Source organism: Mobula hypostoma, chromosome 30, assembly GCF_963921235.1.
Source record: "Mobula hypostoma chromosome 30, sMobHyp1.1, whole genome shotgun sequence".
NCBI lineage: Eukaryota > Metazoa > Chordata > Chondrichthyes > Myliobatiformes > Myliobatidae > Mobula > Mobula hypostoma.
In genome coordinates this window covers 15,670,667-15,691,375 of record NC_086126.1, presented here as the reverse complement: position 1 = coordinate 15,691,375, position 20,709 = coordinate 15,670,667, and the positions used below count along the sequence as shown (strand labels likewise).

Here is a 20,709-nt window from a genome sequence, read left to right as displayed (position 1 = left end):
TGGTAGGGCAGAGCAGACTCGATGGGCTGAGTGGCCTGATTCTGCTCCTGTGTCTTCGGGTACCTTTACCACTCTCCCTTCGATCCCTCCGAGTTCGCTGTAATGGCGACGCTGGTGCTAGGATCCGGAGCAACAGTCTGCTGGAGGGAAATAGTCAGATGGCGTTTCAGGTCACCGAGATAGCTGGACAACATCCAGATCCTTCACCAGTCTGGATGCCATCCAGCAGTCCCCATCCTCCGCCTAACCGGACCACACCTCCCCTCGCTGCCTCTTGCAAGGGGCGCCGTTCCTTTCTGTCATTCCTCCGCCTCCCTCGCTTCTGTTCTCAAGGTGAGGCCTTCCTCTCCGGGACATCTGAGATGCCCTCCTCTTTCAGAGAATCAGCATCGGGTTCAGTGTCGCTGGCCCGCGGCGAGAAACTTGTCATTACGCGGAAGCAGGACTCTGTGACACGCCACGTGCGCTGGGCGGCTCGTTCCCGCACTCTCACCACCCTCTGAGTGAGGACGTTCCCCCTCGTGTTCCCCTTCAGCTTCTCACCTTTCACCCTTAACCCATGACCTCTGGTTGTAGTCCCACCCAACCTCAGTGGAAAAAGCCTCCTTGCATTTACCCTGACTAAACCCCTCGTAATTTTGTATGCCTCTGTCAAATCTCCTCTCGATCTTCTACATTCAAGAAATAAACCCCTAACCTATTCAAACTTTCCTTATAACTCAGGTCCTCCAGATCCGGCAACATCCTTGTAAATTTTCTCTGTACTCGTTCAACCTTGTTTACACCTTTCCTGTAGGTAGGTGACCAAAACTGCACACAATACTCCAAATTAGGCCTCACCAACATCTTGTACAATTTCAACATAACATCCCATCTCCTGTGCTCAGTACTTTGATTTATGAATGCCAGTGTGCCAAAAGCTTTCTTTACGACCCTATCTACCTGTGACGCCACATTCAATGAATTATAGACCTGTATTCCCAGATCCCTCTGTTCTACCACACTCCTCTGTGCCCTGTTCACTGTGTAAGGCCTACCCTGGTTGGTCCTACTGAAGTGCTAAACCTCACACTTGTCTGCCAGTTTTCAAGCTGGTCCTTATCCCGTTGTGAACTTTAATCATCTTCCTCGCTGTTCACTACACCCCCTATCTTGTCAGCTGCAAACTTGCTGATCCATTTAACCACATTATCATCCAGATCATTGACAGAGATGACAAACAACAATGGACCCAGCACCAATCCCTGCGGCACACCACTAGTCACAGGCCTCCAGTCAGAGAGGCAACCCTCTACTACCACTCCCTGGCTTCTCCCACAAAGCCAATGTTTAATCCAATTTACTCCCTCATCTTGAATGCCAAGCAACTGAACCTTCTTGACCAGCCTCTCATGTGGGACCTTGTTGAATGCCTTGCTGAAGTCCATGTAGACAGCATCCACTGCATTGCCTTCCTGGTAACTTCCTCAGAAAGCTCTATAAGATTGGTTAGACATGACCTACCACACATGAAGCCATGCTGACAATCCGCAATCAGTCCCTGTCTATCCAAATACTCATGTATCCAGTCCCTTAGAATATCCTCCAATAACTTTCCCACTACTGATGTCAGGCTCACATATAATTCCCTGGTTTATTCTTAGAGCCTTTCTGAAACAGCGGAACAACATTGGCTATCCTCCAATCCTCTCGTACCTCAGCCGTGGCTAAAGATGTTTTAAATATCTCTGCTTGGGCCCCAGCAATTTCTGCACTTGCCTCCCATGGGGTCCAAGGGAAAACCTTGTCAGGCCTTGAGGAATTATCCACCCTGATTTGTATCAAGACAGCAAACACCTCCTCCTCTGTAATCTGTTCAGGGTCAATAAAAAGTCAAAGCTGTTTTGCCTCTCTTCTATAGACTCTGTGTCCATCTCCCGAGTAAATACAGATGCAAAAAAATCTATTTAATATCTCCCCCATCTGTTTTGGCTCCACACATGGATTACCAGTCTGATCTTCCAGAGGGACCTTAGGATTCCCCTTCACTGTGTCAGCTAGAGCAACCTCAAGCCTTCTTGTAGCCCTCCTGACTTCCTTCTTAAGTGTTCTCTTGCATTTCTTACACTCCTCAACTACCTCATTTGTTCCTACCTGCTCTGCAGCTCCTTCTTCTTCTAAACCAGGGCCTCAAGCTCTCTCTAAAACCAAGGTTCCCTAAACCTGTAATCCTTACCTTTCATTCTGACAGGAACATACAAACTCTTTGCTCTCAAAATTTCACTCTCGAAGGCCTCCCATTTTCCAGAAAACAGCCTGTCCCCATCCACACTTGCCAGATCCTTTCTGTTTCCGGCAAAACTGGCCTCTCTCCAACGCAGAATCGCAACCCGCAGACCAGATCTATCTTTTTTGGCATAATTGCTTTGAAACTAATGGCGTTGTGATCACTAGATGCAAAGCATCTCGCCTACACAAACTTCTGTCACCTGCCCTGTCTTGTTCCCTCATAGCAGATCAAATATCTCCCTCTCTGTAGTTGGGGCTTCTACATACTGATTCAGGAAACTTCCCTGAACACATTTGATAAACTCTTTCCCATCTAGTCCTTTTACAGAATGGGAGACCCAGTCAATATGTGGAAAGTTAAAATCACCTACTATCACAAACTTGCACAGTCTCCAGTCTCTCTAGAAGTTTGCTCCTCTAAATCCCATGCACCATTGGGTGGTCTGCAATATAATCCCATTAAGTTGCTTATTCCTCATTTCCACCCACCAGACGAGCTCTCCAGTCCATCCTGACTGAGCACGGCTGTGACATTTTCCCTGATCAGTAATGCCACCCGTCCCTCTGTAATTCCTCTCGCTCTGTCACATCTAAAACAATGGAACACTGAGCTGCCAGTCGTGTCCCTCCTGCAACCAAGTCTCACCAACGCCATAATTCCATTACTGATCCGTGCCCTGAGCTCATCTGCCTTTCCTGAGATACTTCCTGCATTGAAGTAAACAGGGCTCAGAACGTTAGCCCCACCGTGCTCGACCTTTCGATTCAAGACTTTGTACGTAGGCTTACCAACATCTTTCTCCACAACCGCTCTACTGTCTGTTCTTGCGCTCTGGTTCCCATTCCCCCGAATCTCTCGTTTAAACCCCACTCTTCTGCATTTTTTGCAAACCTTCCCACCAGGGTATTCATCCCCCTCCAGTTCAGGTGCAAACCATCCCTTCTGTGCAGGTCCCACCTTCCCTGGAAGAGAGCCCGATGATCCAAAAATCTGATGCCCACCTTCCCGCACCAACTCCTTAGCCACCCTGTTGAACTGCTGGCTCCGACCCCACCAGCAATCCTGAGATCACAACCCGGGGACCTGGCCCTTTAACAGTTGACGTTTCAGGCCGAGACCCTTCATCGGGACTGAGAAGGAAAGGGGGAAGGCACCAGAATAAAAAGTTGTGGGGGGGGTAGGGGAGTGGAATGAGGCGAGCTGGAAGGTGAGAGGTGAAGCCACATGGGTGGGGAAAGGCCAAGGGGTAGGAGGAGGAATCTGACAGGAGAGGAGAGTGGACCATGGGAGAAAGGGAGGAAGGGGGCCCAGGGGGAAGTCACAGGCAGATGAGAAGCAGTAAAAGGTCAGGGTGGGGGGATTTGCTCACCGGGAGAGATCGATGTTCACTCCATCAGGTTGGAGGCGACCCAGATGGAATGTGAGGTGTTGCTCCCCCACCCCGAGGGTGGCCTCACCTGGGTACAGGAGGGGGCCGTGGACCGACACGTCGGCTCGGGAATTAAAATGCTCACGGCGGGACGGTGCCAAGGTGCCCCAATTCACGGCGGGGTGTCGCCGGGCGTAGAGGGGGCCCGCGCAGGGGGTACCGGGCGCAATAGACGACCCCCCACCCCAAGCAGGTGAGGCGTTACCTGAGCTGGGGGGGCTGTTCCGGGGGGGGGGCTGAGTGCCAGCACTGAGCTCAGACCCTTGTCCAAAGTCAAAATCAAGTTCGCTGTCGCACGCACAGGTGCAACGAAAAGCTTAACTTAAAGAGCACTTGAAAGCGTTAACACAAACTATACAAGAAAGAATGCAACACACATCAAAGTTGCTGGTGAACGCAGCAGGGCAGGCAGCATCTTTAGGAAGAGGTCTGAAACGTCGACTGTACCTCTTCCTAGAGATGCTGCCTGGCCTGCTGCGTTCACCAGCAACTTTGATGTGTGTTGCTTGAATTTCCAGCATCTGCAGAATTCCTGTTGTTTGCAAGAAAGAACGCGGTTGTTGGATTGACTTTATTGCTTACATCCTTCATATACATGAGGAGTCAAAATCTTTATATTACCTCTCCGTCTGAATGTGCCGTGTGCAATCATAGTGATTTATAATAAATAGAACTGTCAATGTAATATAGAGTACACTCAAATCAGTGTGAGTTCATCAGTCTGACGGCCTGGTGGAAGAAGCTGTCCCGGAGCCTGTCGGTCCTGGCTTTTATGCTGCGGTACCGTTTCCCGGATGGTAGCAGCTGGAACAGTTTGTAGTTGGGGTGACTCGGGTCCCCAATGATCCTTCGGGCCCTTTTTACACACCTGTCTCTGTAAATGTCCTGAATAGTGGGAAGTTCACATCTACAGATGCGCTGGGCTGTCCGCACCACTCTCTGCAGAGTCCTGCGATTGAGGGAGGTTCAGTTCCCGTACCAGGCAGTGATGCAGCCAGTCAGGATGCTCTCAATTGTGCCCCTGTAGAAAGTTCTTGGGATTTGGGGGCCTGTACCAGACTTCTTCAACCGTCTGAGGTGAAAGGCGCTGTTGTGTTGTGTGTTTCTATCCTGGGATTGTGTCGGTCGGTTCAAGAACCGGAGGGGGTTGGGAGAAACACACACACACACTCACACACGCAGAATGTTGGAGGAAATCAGCGGGTCAGGCGGCACCCTTGGAAGGGCATGAAGACAGTCGGCTTCACCCTCCGCAGGCCAGAGGAGATCTGCCGACGCTGGAAACCCAACGCACCCAGAAACGCCGGAGGAACTCAGCAGGCCAGGCAGCACCTGTAGAAAAGAGTGAACAGTCGACGCTTCGGGAACGATGAAGGGGGAGTCGCCGTTCCTGAACCTGGCGGTGTGGGACCTGAAGATGGGAGCTGGGGAGGGTGGGGGTGGGTGCCTGCATGAGGCGGCGCCCGCTGGAGATACGACCGATGGTGGGGAGGGACGTGCCGGTGGTGTATTGGGCTGAGTTCGCAGCCCCAGTGCATTCGGATTGCTGCGGCCAGGCCGTGGCGGGACCGGTCGGAGGAACCCAGTGGGACGGCCAGCGTCCTGACCCGCTGGGTTGCTCCAGCATTTTGTGTGTGTGTGGGGTGGGGGGGGGCTGGACTTGGTGCTGTGGGACTTCAGGTTTCCGAAACTCCCGCCTGACCGTGTCCCGGCTTGGAATCTGGGAGGCGGGATCTTTTTAGGGGGATTTAAGAAACGGAAATGCCTGCTTCATCTCTGTACTTTCCACTGCTCTGCCTGAAAACTCTCCTCTCGTTCTGTCGCAGGCTTTAAGTCTCTCTTTAAGGTGGACCGGCTGAGAGGTGGGTGCGGACTGGGTTTGGCGCTTAGCTTGGGTGCTATTAACCCGCATTGGGCTGCTGGAGGTGCCCGGCTCCGGTTGTGGAATGAGATCTGGTCCGTGTATTTGAAATCGCCGTGTCTCTGCTCGCTCCCTCCTGGTGCTCTTTGCTCGGCTGATAGGTGTGTCCGGTACATGTACCTTACTTCCCAGAGTATGGCCTCCTCCGAAACCGTCCTGATACCTTAATGACCGGACTACATCCCCACGAGCAAAATCGGCCCGATACTTTAATCCTGGGAATTCCTGCAAACTCTGCCGGTAATCCTGCAGTTACAAGCAGCTCATATAGTTCACGTCTCTGGGAGACACGAGAGGCTGTGATCGCTGCGATCTGAGAGCGTGTGTGAGTCTGTGTTTTGGGAGGGGTGTGTGTGTGTGAGTCTGTGTGTGTTTGGGAGGTGTGTGTGAGTCTGTGTGTGTTTGGAAGATGTGTGTGAGTCTGTGTTTTGGGAGGGGTGTGTGTGGGTGAGTTTGTGTGTGAGTTTGTGTGTTTGGGAGGTGTGTGTGAGTCTGTGTGTGGGTGAGTTTGTGTGTGAGTCTGTGTGTGGGAGGTTTGTGTGTGAGTCTGTGTGTTTGGGAGGTGTGTGTGAGTCTGTGTGTGTTTGGGAGGTGTGTGTGTGAGTCTGTGTGTATTTGGGAGGTGTGTGGGAGGTTTGTGTGTGAGTCTGTGTGTGTTTGGGAGGTGTGTGTGAGTCTGTGTGTTTGGGAGGTGTGTGTGAGTCTGTGTGTGTTTGGGAGGTGTGTGTGAGTCTGTGTGTGTTTGGGAGGTGTGTGTGTGAGTCTGTGTGTGTTTGGGAGGTGTGTGTGTGAGTCTGTGTGTGTTTGGGAGGTGTGTGTGTGAGTCTGTGTGTGTTTGGGAGGTGTGTGGGAGGTTTGTGTGTGAGTCTGTGTGTGTTTGGGAGGTGTGTGTGAGTCTGTGTGTGGGAGGTTTGTGTGTGAGTCTGTGTGTGGGAGGTTTGTGTGTGAGTCTGTGTGTTTGGGAGGTGTGTGTGTGTCTGTGTGTGTTTGGGAGGTGTGTGTGTGAGTCTGTGTGTGTTTGGGAGGTGTGTGTGTGAGTCTGTGTGTGTTTGGGAGGAGTGTGTGTGAGTCTGTGTGTGTTTGGGAGGTGTGTGTGAGTCTGTGTGTGTTTGGGAGGTGTGTGTGTGAGTGTGTGTGTTTGGGAGGTGTGTGTGTGAGTGTGTGTGTGTTTGGGAGGTTTGTGTGTGAGTCTGTGTGTGTTTGGGAGGTTTGTGTGTGAGTCTGTGTTTTGGGAGGGGTGTGTGGGTGAGTCTGCATGTGTTTGGAAAATGTGTGTGTGGGTGAGTCTGTGATTTGGGAGTTGTGTGGGTGTAAGAGTTTGTGTGTGTATTTGGAGGTGAATGTGCGTGTGTATATGTGAGAATTTGTGTGTCTGTGTGTATTGGTAGATGTGTGTGTGTGTCTATGTGTGTACTGGGAGATGTGTGTGAGAGAGAGAGAATCTGTGTGTGTACTGGGAGATGTGGATGTGTGGATTGTGTGTGTGTGTGTGTGTCTATGTGTGTATTGGGAGATGTGGATATGTGTGTGTGTGAGAGAGAGTCTGTGTGTACTGCGAGGTGTGGATATGTGTGTGTGTGTGTCTGTCTGCTGTCTGTGCAGAGTTTGCACATTCTCCCTGTGACCCTGTGGGATTCCTTCTCACATCCCAATGACCGGCGGTGTCAGTGAACTAAACTGCCCTCTGTAAATTGCCCCCTTAGAATTGAGTGAGGGGTAGGAACTGGGGGTGGGGGAGAGTTGACAGGAACTTGCGGAGGATGGAATTCAGGCAATATCAGAGGGTGGGGTAGTATTCTGAGAGTCAACATAGATGGGCTGAATGGCCTCTATCTCTGCCCTCGGGTCAGGACTTGCACACGTACGTGGTAGGGCCCTGGGAAGAGAGGGAATATGGGGAGGGCAGGTATGTGGTCCCTTGAAAATGGAGCCACAAGTAGACAGGATGCTGAAGAAAGCATTCGGCAGGCTGGCCTCCATCGGCCCGGGCACCGAGTCCAAACGTGAGGGCGCGATGTTACTGGCGAGGCAACAGGCTGCTGAGCACAGTACTGGTTACCAACTCCGTTAACCCGGAGAGGGTGCAGGAAGGATTCCTGGGGACGTTGGCAGGTCTGGAGGGCCTGCATTATGGGGAGTGGCTGGGTAGACTGTTTTCCCCTGGGGTGAGGAGGGCGGACTGGTGATCTTTTAAAGTCATGGTGTAGAGGTGTTGAAAAGGCTCTTGGACAGACGTATGAATGTGCGGAGAATGGGGCTGGGGGGGGCTTTCCCTATGGTGGGGGGAGTCTAGGACCAGACGGGACAGCCTCAGAATAGAGGGGCGTCCTTTTAGAACGGAGATGAGGAGGAATTTTCTTTAGCCAGAGGCTGGTGAATCTGAGTGGAATTTTTTGTCACTGGCAGCGGTGGAGGCCAAGTCTTTATATTCAAGGCAGAGGTTGATAGATTCTTGATTGATCAGGGCATGAAGGGAAACGGGGAGAAGGCAGGAGACTGGGGGGCTGAGAGGGAAAATGGATCAGTCATGATGAAATGGCAGAGCAGACTCGAGGGGCCAAATGGCCTAATTTTACTCCTATGTTTTATCCCACGTACAGGGAGAAGGGATTAGGGGTCACTATCTGAACTAATTCGGCACAACATCATGGACCGAAAGGCTTCATCCTACCCCTAACTAGGGGTGGAGGGTGGAAAGGTGGGGGTGATCTTGTTGAAACCTATTGGATTCTGAAAGGGCCCGGATAGAGCGGACAAGCACAAGATGACGAGAGGCATTGATCGTGTGGATAGTCAGAGGCTTTTTCCCCAGGGCTGAAATGGCTAACACGAGAGGGCACAGTTTTAAGGTGCTTGGAAGTAGGTACAGAGGAGATGTCAGGGGTAAGTTTTTTTACGCAGAGAGTGGTGATTACATGGAATGGGCTGCCAGTGATGGTGGTGGAGGCGGATACAATAGGATCTTTTAAGAGACTTCTGGAAAGGTACATGAATAGAGGCTACGGGTAACCCTGGGTAATTTCTAAAATAAGTACGTGTTCAGCACAGCATTGTGGGCTGAAGGGCCTGTATTGTGCTGTGGGTTTTCTGTGTTTCGATGAGCACAGGATGTTTCCGTCAGTAGGAGAGTCCAGAATACGAGGGCACAGCCTCAGGACAGAGGGACGTCCATTTAGAGCAGAGATGAGGAGGAAGGTGGTGAAGCTGTGGAATTGGTTGCCACAGGCAGCCGTGGAGGCCGAGCCTTTGGGCGTATTTAAGGCAGACATTCTCGATTCGTAAGGGCTTCAAAGGTTGTGGGGAGAAGGTAGAAAAAGATGTGGCTGAAAGGGAAAGTAATCAAATGGCGGGGCAGACTCGATGGGCTGAATGGCCCAATTCTGCTCCGATATCTTATGGGACTGTCCTATGTTCCGAGAGGAACTCAGTGGAATAAAACCCCAGTTGCATCGACGTGTCAGGCAGGAATTCTGTCGCAAATCAGTCCTCACAGGACGCCCTTGATGTTTTCCCCGCGTCCGTGCGCCCTCGTCTGCAAATGGTGGCCTGCCTGGTGTTGAGCAGTTGAGCAGGGTGAGAGGGGAGGGGCTACAGGGTGATGTGGGGGGGGTCACTATCTGGACCATGCATGCTGATTGGTTGTTTGCAACTGGCATGCTTTCCTATTGGTCAGCCCTCTCCTCAGAGGGGGCTCTTGGTGTTGTGGCTGGGGGCTTGGCCGTTGTTACTAACCACTTGTACAAAGGCCAATCAGCCGTACGACTATACCCTGCTGTTTTTTTTAAAAGATTTTTTTTTGCTCATTTTCTCCCTCAACGTCACTTTCTGGTCCGTCGCCCAAATCCCTCGAGGGCTCTCGTTTTGAAGCGCCTCTCGCACCAGGCTCCAAGAGCGGGTGTGAGGACGGTCAGAGTCGTACTGGCCAACATGCCCATCTGAACAAGTCCCACCTGCCTGCATTTCCCCCGAAAACCTTTCCGGTCTACACACCCGTCCGAGTGGAGAGGATGTTTTCCCACCTGTGTCAGAGTTTTAGAGAGGGTACAATTAAAGAAATTTTAGCTTAAAGAAAAAAAGATAGAGGTCCCAAAAGAAGGAAAATGGATCCAAAGATTAAGAAACGAGACTCTAGTTTCCAGAGCAACCCACACAAAATGCTGGGGGAACTCAACAGGCCGGGCAGCATCTCTGGAGATGGACAAACCGTCGATGTTTTGGGCCGAGACCCTTCTTCAGGACTGGGAAGGAAGGGGGAAGAGGCCAGAATAAAAATGTTGGGGGGGGGCACAGAGTGGGTGATCGGTGAAGCCCGGTGGGTGGGGAAGGTCGAGGGCTGGAGAGGGAGGAATCTGATAGGAGAGGAGAGTGGTCTGTAAGAGAAAGAGAAGAAGGAGGGGACCCAGGGGGAGGTGACAGGCAGGTGAGAAGAGGTAAAAGACCAAAGAGGGGAATTGGGGGGGGAGAGGGAGAGAGAGAGAGAGAAAATTACTGGAAGGAGAAATCGATGTTCACGCCATCAGGTTGGAGACCACCCAGACGGAACACGAGGTGCTGCCCCTCCACCGCGAGGGCGGCCTCATTGTTGCGCGGGAGGAGGTGGGGCACTTGGCCCGCTTGCAGGGGGGGCGGGGCCCCAAGGAAGTGCCGGGAGGGACGAACGGCTGAGGGCATCGATACCCGCGGACAGCGGCGGCAACGGAGTGTTTGGAGGTAGGGTCCCTTCGGAGAAGGCAGAAGCTGCGGAGGGTGGTGTTCGGGCCGCGCTGAGTCATGGGGCGGTAGGGAAGGGAAAGAGGAACTCCGGTGCTGTCAAAGGTTTCGGGGCCAGTAAGGCTGTTTTCCCAGAGGGCACGAGAAAGGAGAAGGATAGAGAAATGGGGGCTAGCTGGGGAATGAACGGGCAGTCCTGCTGAGCTTTAGAGAAAAGGGGCACCCCTTCAGAACTGAGATGAGGAGTTTAAAGCACCGTAGCTTGTAAAGTTTTAAATGTTGCCGCCGTGTCCCCCATCCGGCAGCTCATTCCACGCCACCCGCTGACCCTCTGTGAGAACCGAATGCCCCTTGGGGCTTTTTTAAAAAGTCTTACCCCTCTCATGTCCTCTGCAAGCCGGAAATCTGTGAAAGTAACAGGAGTGGAACCGTTGCCAGTTGATGATTGTCACATGAACTGAGATACGATGAAACGCTGGTCTTGCATACTGTTCATGCAGATCAGGTCATTACACAGAACAAGGTAAAGCAGTAACGATGCAGAATAAAGTGTAACGGCAACAGAGACAGGGCAGCGCAGGTAAATAGCAAAGTGCAAGATCACAACTTCACTGTTTTTTAATAACACTGGACAAGAAGATTTTTCAAAAGTGTTGCTTCCTCAGAAAGTCTTTTTTTTCCTGATAGACTGCTTGAAGTTGAATCCAAAACTAATTCCAGACTACTTGTATCACGTAAGAATTTGGAGAAACAAGAAATTAACGTTTATTGAATATAATGTGTTTAATTGCATAACAGTGCTGATGCTTGACAATAGTCCAACTCAGCTAAGGATGCTTTGCTGATGATTTTCAGTGTCTGAGGCTTCTTTGCTTAAATGTCCAAACAATAATCAGCCAGCACTGATGGATTCCAGTTGCCGTGACATTGTTCTTCCATGACGTCAATGTCCCGGTGAAACCTTTCACTGTGCTCGTCCCTGATAGCGCCAAGATTTGCAGGGAAGAAGTCTAAGTGGGAATGCAGAAAATGAATCTTTAGTGACATGTTGCATTTCATTGTCTTGAATGCTTGAAGCATGTTGTCGTCAACCAGCTGCATGCAGTTCGGTGCTCTGTGGTTGCCAAGAAAATTTTCAGCAACATCCCTGAACGTCTTCCATGCAATTTTCTCCGGTCCCACAAGAAGTTCTTCGAATTGCCTGACATTCATTTATGGACCAACACAAATGCCTTCCTTCATCTTGGCGTCAGATATTCTGACTTGAATTATGAATGGAAGTAACAAATATAGGCAAATTTTTTTTTAAATGGTGCGTGATAAGGAAATTTCATCGTGGTTTTCATGATCAGCAGCCCAAAAATCCATAAGGTATTCAGGAAGCAAAACATTTGTTGTGCAGTGTTACTAATATAATTGGTTGAGCCCAACTTTGTGGTTTGAAGGGCGGAGCTGTTCTATCTTTTATGTCCTAGGTATCAGGTTCTCTTGCACTCTGTCTCCTTGCCCAGCACTCCTTTCATTTCCATCCACTCCCCCTTCTCACTGGAGATTTAGTAGGTTTAGGCAGGGCTGTAAGTAAACTGAAGCCGCAGTCAATATGGAGGCCAAGGTATCCCAGTGTGCACTGCAGTAGAGAAAGCCCTCTATTAAACCCCATCCTATATATATATATATGTGCGCGCGCGCACACACACACACACACACACACACCCACCCACCCACCCCTGCAGACAGTGTTGAATGTAGAGTGGAAGCAGATGGCCCCTGACCGTAGTCCCACAATACTTTCCTTGCTCTACCCTCAGACACCAACGAGCCCCTGGGAGTTCTGGAGGAGGAAGAGGATCGCCTCGGGACTGGGCTTCAGCAAGAGGTGACCAGGGGTCAGTCAGGTGAGTCCTCTGAACCCAAACTCCTGAACAAGCTGGGTCACTACGTCGATCAGAGGGGGGTCGGGGTGCGGAGAGCACCGGGAGTGCGTGATGGGACGGTGCGGAGGGAGATTCACTCTGTGTCCGACCCCGGGAGTGCGTGATGGGACGGCGCGGAGGGAGCTTCACTCTGTGTCTGACTCCGGGAGTGTGTGATGGGACGGTGTGGAGAGAGCTTCACGCTGTGTCTGACTCCGGGAGTGTGTGATGGGACGGTGCGGAGGGAGCTTCACTCTGTGTCTGACCCCGGGAGTGTGTGACGGGATGGTGCGGAAGGAGCTTCACTCTGTGTCTGACTCCGGGAGTGTGTGATGGGACGGTGTAGAGGGAGCTTCACTCTGTGTCTGACCCCGGGAGTGTGTGACGGGATGGTGCGGAGGGAGCTTCACTCTGTGTCCGACCCCGGGAGTGCGTGATGGGACGGTGCGGAGGGAGATTCACTCTGTGTCTGACCCCGGGAGTGTGTGATGGGATGGGACGGCGCGGAGGGAGATTCACTCTGTGTCTGACCCCGGGAGTGTGTGATGGGACGGTGTAGAGGGAGCTTCACTCTGTGTCTGACTCCGGGAGTGTGTGATGGGACGGTGTGGAGAGAGCTTCACGCTGTGTCTGACTCCGGGAGTGTGTGATGGGACGGTGCGGAGGGAGCTTCACTCTGTGTCTGACCCCGGGAGTGTGTGACGGGATGGTGCGGAAGGAGCTTCACTCTGTGTCTGACTCCGGGAGTGTGTGATGGGACGGTGTAGAGGGAGCTTCACTCTGTGTCTGACCCCGGGAGTGTGTGACGGGATGGTGCGGAGGGAGCTTCACTCTGTGTCCGACCCCGGGAGTGCGTGATGGGACGGTGCGGAGGGAGATTCACTCTGTGTCTGACCCCGGGAGTGTGTGATGGGATGGGACGGTGCGGAGGGAGCTTCACTCTGTGTCCGACCCCGGGAGTGCGTGATGGGACGGTGCGGAGGGAGATTCACTCTGTGTCTGACCCCGGGAGTGTGTGATGGGACAGTGTAGAGGGAGATTCACTCTGTGTCTGACCCCGGGAGTGTGTGATGGGATGGTGCGGAGGGAGCTTCACTCTGTGTCTGACCCTGGGAGTGTGCGATGGGACGGTGCGGAGGGAGCTTCACTCTGTGTCTGACCCCGGGAGTGTGTGATGGGACGGTGTGAGGGAGTTTCACTCTGTCTGACCCCGGGAGTGTGTGATGGGACGGTGCGGAGGGAGCTTCACTCTGTGTCTGACCCCGGGAGTGTGTGATGGGACGGTGTGGAGGGAGCTTCACTCTGTGTCTGACCCCGGGAGTGTGTGATGGGATGGTGCGGAGGGAGCTTCACTCTGTGTCTGACCCCGGGAGTGTGTGATGGGACGGTGCGGAGGGAGCTTCACTCTGTGTCTGACCCCGGGAGTGTGTGATGGGACGGTGCGGAGGGAGCTTCACTCTGTGTCTGACCCCGGGAGTGTGTGATGGGACGGTGTGGAGGGAGCTTCACTCTGTGTCTGACCCCGGGAGTGTGTGATGGGACGGTGTGGAGGGAGCTTCACTCTGTGTCTGACCCCGGGAGTGTGTGATGGGACGGTGTGGAGGGAGCTTCACTCTGTGTCTGACCCCGGGAGTGTGTGATGGGACGGTGTGGAGGGAGCTTCACTCTGTGTCTGACCCCGGGAGTGTGTGATGGGACGGTGCGGAGGGAGCTTCACTCTGTGTCTGACCCCGGGAGTGTGTGACGGGACGGTGTGGAGGGAGCTTCACTCTGTGTCTGACCCCGGGAGTGTGTGATGGGACGGTGTGGAGGGAGCTTCACTCTGTGTCTGACCCCGGGAGTGTGTGATGAGACAGTGCGGAGGGAGCTTCACTCTGTGTCTGACCCCGGGAGTGTGTGACGGGATGGTGCGGAGGGAGCTTCACTCTGAATCTAAATCAAGTCCATTCTGCTTCACCAACAGTTCCCACCCCAGAAAAAGGAACAGAGCCCTGGCACAGACCCGAGGCACATCTGACCCCAGGCCCTTCGCTCCCACCCTGCCCCGTCACTTATGGAAACCCTTTCAAGCAGAGTGACGAGCCGCCTGCCCCGCTGGTGGCAAACCATGGCCCCCAGAAGGAGCAGCCGCCCCCGAGCCCCGCGGGAGAGAGCTCGACCAGGCACCTAGCGGCTGACCAAGAGCCCGGCGAGCGGGGGTCACCCTCCGACCGGCAGCAAGCCATCGCCAGCGCCGCCGGGCCGACCAATCCCTTCGAAGACGCCCCGCTGGGTGACCGGGACCTGGGGGTCGCCCCCAAACCCGTTGCTAAGCAACCGGCCGAAGGACCGAAGCAGGATGGGTAAGTTGTGTGTGTGTGTGTGTGTGTGTGTGTGTTGGGGGGTTACCATGTGACCAGAACCCCCGCCTCATTGGTCAGTGCTCGTCCAATCAGCTGCAAGGGTGACCGGCCGGCGACAGAGGTTCGAAACCCGACGGGGCAGAGGCAAATCTGTGGGGAAACTGAACGACCGCGGATCGATTCATTGTAAGAGCTGGGCTGGATCGCTAATCCCCTTTGGCGGGGGAAATCAGTCCTCTTGAAGCCATTTTCAGGTCCCTCCTCGCACCAACATTGCCGGCTGATAACCGCTATCTCTATAGGGTCCCTTTGGTCCATCGAAGCTGTACTAGTCCTCCATGAAACCAGTCCCATCCCACCGACACCTCCCGGTGCCTCGGCGGAGCAGCCGACACACCTTGGGCATCCCCTCTTCGCCCCCCCTGCCCCTCATCGGGCAGAGGATATCAAACCCCGACCGCACGTCCCGCCAGCCTGAGGGACGTCTTCTACCCCGCGGTTATGGGACACTTGCCCGAACCTCTTGGAAGCGGAAAGGCAAACCCTTCACCTCTCGATCCACCCTCGCTCTGGTCGCTGTGGCGCTTTCTCTGCGCCTCCCTGCTCTGCGTTCTGCTCGGCACGCAAAGAGAAGTCGCTTGCGGGCAAATTTGCAGACGTCCCGCCGAAGGGTCTGGGCCCGAAACGTCGACTGCACTTTTTTTTTCCATCGGTGCTGCCCGGCCCTAGTTACCCCAGTCCACGCACAGAAAACCTAATCCCTGCCACTTCAGAATCGGGTTTAATATCACCGGCATATAGCGGGCTAGTGGAGGTATAATTTGTCCATCAGTGCTGATCACCCCAAGCTGTTCCACCGTGAACACGATCTGTTATGAGTCAACACGATGCTTTCAGATCAGGTCATACATAGCACATACCCCTGCCGCACCGCTCAGGTGTGTTTCTGGGGTACAGGGGCTAGCGACCCTTGTGCCTGTTATCTCTGAGCAGCAGTGAACCATCTGACTGGCCTGCCAGAGTTCTCTATGGGAACTAGTTGACTTTTTTTTTTGTAATGATAATACCCAAATATTTAAAAGAATTTACAATTCTAAATGGAATCTCCTTATATATAAAAACAGGAACATTTAAAGGGAACAATTCACTTTTATTTAAATTGAGTTTATATCCTGAAACTTTCCCAAAATCATTTAATAATTCCAAAAGATTAGGAATAGATTCTTCAGGATTCGAGATATAAACCAAAAGATCATCTGCGTAAAGAGAGATCTTATGTATGGTCCCATTTCTAGAAATACCATGAATGTTGTTAGCTTCATGAATTGTTATAGCCAATGGATCCAGTGCAATATTAAATAATAAAGGACTTAATGGACACCCTTCGTAAAGATAATGGAGATTATAGTAATTATGAAGATATTAATAATATTTTTCAGGATTTTTATTCCGATCTTTATAAATCTCAGTTTCCTGTCGATCCCTCCAAAATGAAGGCTTTTTTATATAAGGTTAAATTTCCTCAAATTACTGCTGAAGATCAACAGACCCTTGATGCTCCAATTGTTCAGCATGAAATTCAGAAAGCTATCTGGTCAATGCAATCAGATAAAGCTCCCGGACTCGATGGGTATTCGGTAGGATTTTACAAAAAAATTGAAAAATTACTTTCTCCATACCTTTTGGAAATATTTCACGAATCTTTTGAGAAAGGTAATTTACCTTCTTTTTATGAAGCCTCTGTTTCTTTAACGCTTAAGAAAGATAAAGATCGGACTGAATGCTCATCTTATAGACCTATCTCGCTATTAAATGTGGACGCTAAAATTCTTTCCAAGATAATAACTAACCGTTTGGAAAACATTTTATCTAAAATTATCTCTATGGATCAAACAGGCTTTATTAGAGGCTGTTACTCTTTTTCTAATGTTTGGAGACTGATGAATATTATATATTCACCATTATCCAAAACACCCCAATGTGTTATTTCTCTGGATGCAGAAAAGACATTTGATAGAGTTGAATGGACTTATTTGTTTAATGTATTAGAGAGATTTGGCTTTGGTAGTAATTTTAATAAGTGGATTCAAATGATCTATAAGAACCCTATCGCTACCGTTATTACTAATAATCTTAGGTCCCCCTTTTTTCACTTTAACGAGGGGAACTAGTTGACTTGATCAGCATTTCTGAGCTGGCTATTGTTCACGATTGCACTTAATGTTAAAAAACGGCGTGAAATTTGTCAACTTTGTGGCAGCCGTACAAAGCATTACATGATTTAGAGGGAAAAAGCTGAATTACGGTAAGAATATGTATATTAAATAGTTAAAGTTAAAATAAGTAGTGGGAAAAGAAACAGAAATTTTAAAAAGTAGTGAGGTATGGTTATTGGGGAGGGAGATCCAAGATTTCGTCCCATTGACAGTGATAGATTTCCAAGTTGGGACGGTCTGTGACCCGGAGAGCTGATTGTGGACTTCAGGAAGGGCAAGATGCGGGAATATGAACCAATTCTCACAGAGGGATCAGAAGTGGAGAGAGTGAGCAGTTTCAAGCTCCTGGGTGTCAAGATCTCTGAGGATCTAACCTGGTCCCAACCTATCGATGCAGCTCTAAAGAAGGCAAGATTTCATGAGGAGTCTTGAGATTTGGTTTGTCACCTAAAACACACTCAAGAACTTCTGTAGATGTACCAGGGAGAGCATTCTGACAGGCTGTATCACCGTCTGGTATCGGGGGGTGGGTGGGGGCTACTGCACAGGATCGAAACAAGCTGCAGAGAGTTGTAAATTCAGTCAGCTCCATCATGGGCACCAGCCTCTGTAGTATCCAGGACATCTTCAAGGAGCGGTGCCTCAGGAAGGCAGCGTCCATCATTAAGGACCCCCATCACCCAGGACATGCCCTCTTCTCACTGTCACCATCAGGGAGGAGGTACAGGAGCCTGAAGACACACACTCAACGATTCAGGAACAGCTTCTTCCCCTCTGCCCTCCGATTCCTGAATGGACTTCGAACCCATGAACACTATCTCACTTTTTTATTATTTCTGTTTTTGCACTGCTTATTCAATTTAACTATTTAATATAGAGATATATATACTCTTACTTTTTAAATTTTTCTTTCTATATTTATCATGTGTTGCATTGAACTGCTGCTGCTAAGTTGACAAATTTCATGACACATGCCGGTGGTAGTGAACCTGATTCTGACCCCGTCTGTCCGCCTTGCAGCTGGTTGTGTTGTGCCGTGGACGTCACGGCTCTGAGGAAACGTGGCCAGCCGCTCCGCACCTGCCTGGAGCTCTCCGAAAACCTGACACCGTCCAGGACAAAGCGGCCGGCGCGATCGGGACTCCAAACCCACAACCCAACTTCCTCCCTCCATCGCTGGCGCACAGTGGCTGGAACGCGCACCGTCCACAAAAGACACCGCAATGGCCCCTCCCGCCCAGGTCAGCACCGCCGCCACCCCGCAGGCTCCCTCCCCAACAGCCCCGCGGAGGAGACCCTTCACCAGAAGGACACTAGCGGTTCACCCCGCCACTTCTCGAAGGGCACTTGGGGATGGGCTGTGAATGCCGGCAATTCCCTCCCCCCCCGCCCCCCCACCGGCGTTGAAAGCTAAATTTTAATAAAGTGTGTAGTGTTCATCTGGTAGTTAATCCGCACCCAACAGGTCTTCTCTTGGTCCGTTTCCAATCCAGCAAAACTTTCAGCTGCATCTTTTGCTGAGACAGCACTTGGTGAACTTCAAGATAAGTTCTTCACTCTGTGCCTCCTGCTGCACACGACTAAGTTTTAGTCTTCCGGCCGATCTCCCCACCACAACCCCACCCCTCCTGCTGACATGACTGCAGAATATTTCTGGCTTCCCCTTTTCAGTTTGCTGGCTTTCACTTTGCCTCGCACTTCCCCTTCGAGTTCCGCTCTCGGCTTCCCGCAGTCAGCCTGGCTCTGACTTGGCAGCCCCGCCACCAGCTGCTCGCCCCGCTCCTGCCTGGCATTGCCCCCAGGGAGCCTGGACTGCAATTTCGGTGACCCACCCACTGATTACCGCCACCACAGTTCCCATCTGCCCTTCCCACCTCGCTTATTTGGTTCCTTGCTCTGTATTATTCCCTTATCAGATCCCGACACCTGCCACCTCCCAGTCTGTCACTATCCCCCCTCCCCTCCTCCATCTGTTCATCACTCCCTCTCCTGGATCCACCCATCACCTCCCAGCCTCAGTCACAATTCCCACTCTCCCCTCCTCCATCTGCCCATCACCCCTCCTCACCCAGATCCACCCATCACCTCCCAGCCTCAGTCACTATCCCCCCTCCCCTCCTCCATCTGTCCGTCACGCCCTCTCCTGGATCCACCCATCACCTCCCAGCCTCGGTCACTATCCCCACTCTCCCCTCCTCCATTAGTCCATCATCTCCCTCTCCTGGATCCACCCATCACCTCCCAGCCTCTGTCACTATCCCCACTCTCCCCTCCTCCATCTGCCCATCACCCCTCCTCACCCGGATCCACCCATCACCTCCCAGCCTCGGTCACTATCCCCCCTCCCCTCCTCCATCTGTCCATCACGCCCTCTCCTGGATCCACCCATCACCTCCCAGCCTCGGTCACTATTCCCACTCTCCCCTCCTCCATTAGTCCATCATCTCCCTCTCCTGGATCCACCCATCACTTCCCAGCCTCTGTCACTATCCCCACTCTCCCCTCCTCCATCTGCCCATCACCCCTCCTCACCTGGATCCACCTATCACCTCCCAGCCTCGGTCACTATCCCCCCTCCCCTCCTCCATCTGTCCATCACCCCTCACCTGGATCCACCCATCATCTCCCCGGCCTCTTGCTCCATCCTCTTCCCACCTTTTGTTTTTGAGGGGAGGAGGGTGGAGCGAGGCCACCTCCCCTTTTAAGGTCAGGATGAAGGGTCCCGACCCGAAAAATCTACGATGCACTGTCCTTCCACGGAGGCTGCCGGGCACGCTGAGTTCGTCCGGTGTTTATGACATGGGGGCGGGTGCTTAACCTCATCCCATCCCACACAGACCTCGCTCTGTTGGGGAAACTCCCACATTAAGGCTAATCTCCGTATTCCTTCGGTGTTAAATGTTCCTGGCTCCACGAACGTTGCCTGGTCTGCACAGTGCTTGCCTGCACCCTTCTGTATTTGGTCCGCCTCAGTTCAGGTTTTCTCAGCCTCGTGGCGATGTGCCATATGCTCAGAGTCAGATTTATTATCACCGGCGTTTAAGACGATCAGATATCAGCGCAGAATTAGACAATTCGGCAATTGAACCACGATGCTGTGAAATGTGTTCTGCTGCAGCGGTACAGTGCAATGCGTAAAAAGCATGACAAATGGTCAATTTGCTGTATATAATACGGTGCAAAAAACAAAAGAGAGTGAAAATACCCAGGTAGCGTTCATGGGGCCTTTCAGAGGCAGAGAAGAGAGGCTGTTCCTAAAGTCCAACTCAGGCTGGGGGAGCAAAGCCTCATATTCCACCTGGGGGAGCTTCCAACCTGACAGCAGGAACATCCACTTCTCTATCTTCTGGTAATTAATCCCCGCTGCCCTGTCTCCCACTCTTTCTTGTCTCCTCACCTCCCTCTGCAGCGACACTGCCATTCAAACCATGACTAGGGACCACCTGAGAACATCAGAAACGGGAGCAGGAGTCGGCCATCCGGCCCGTCGAGCCTGCTCCACCATTCAATAAGATCATGGCTGATCTGACCATGGACTCACCTCCACCTACCCGCCTTTTCCCCCGTAACCCTTAATCCCCTACTGTGCAAAAATCTATCCAACCTATTTAGAGGGGAAGCCTCCACTGCTTCATTGGGCAGAGAATTCCACAGATTCACCACTCTCTGGGGAAAGCAGTTCCTCCTCATCTACTCCCCTGAATCTTGAGGCCATGTCCCCTGGTTCTAGTCTCACCTACCAGTGGAAACAACTTTCCTGCCTCTATCTTATCTATCCCTTTCATAATTTTGTATCTTTCTATAAGGTCTCCTCTCATTCTTCTGAATTCCAGCGAGTACAGTCCCAGGTGACTCAATCTCTCCTCATAGTCTAACCCCCTCGTCTCTGGTGAACCTCCTCTGCACCGT

General features: G+C 51.9%; 1 protein-coding gene across 5 annotated transcripts in view; it reads left to right on the top strand.

Moving 5' to 3' along the window:
* Nucleotides 1–20,709, top strand: part of LOC134339751 (EH domain-binding protein 1-like) — a 125,587-nt gene that overhangs the window by 80,400 nt on the left and 24,478 nt on the right. For 3 of the 5 annotated variants that reach the window (XM_063036504.1, XM_063036506.1, XM_063036503.1), the window contains exons 7-9: nt 5,525–5,560; nt 12,138–12,224; nt 14,206–14,584. In XM_063036504.1, the coding sequence (XP_062892574.1) occupies nt 5,525–5,560; nt 12,138–12,224; nt 14,206–14,584 (502 nt within the window). Of the gene's footprint in view, nt 1–5,524; nt 5,561–5,590; nt 5,860–12,137; nt 12,225–14,205; nt 14,585–20,709 lie in introns of those variants that run through there. The other 2 variants (XM_063036507.1, XM_063036505.1) reach the window with 2 other exon arrangements.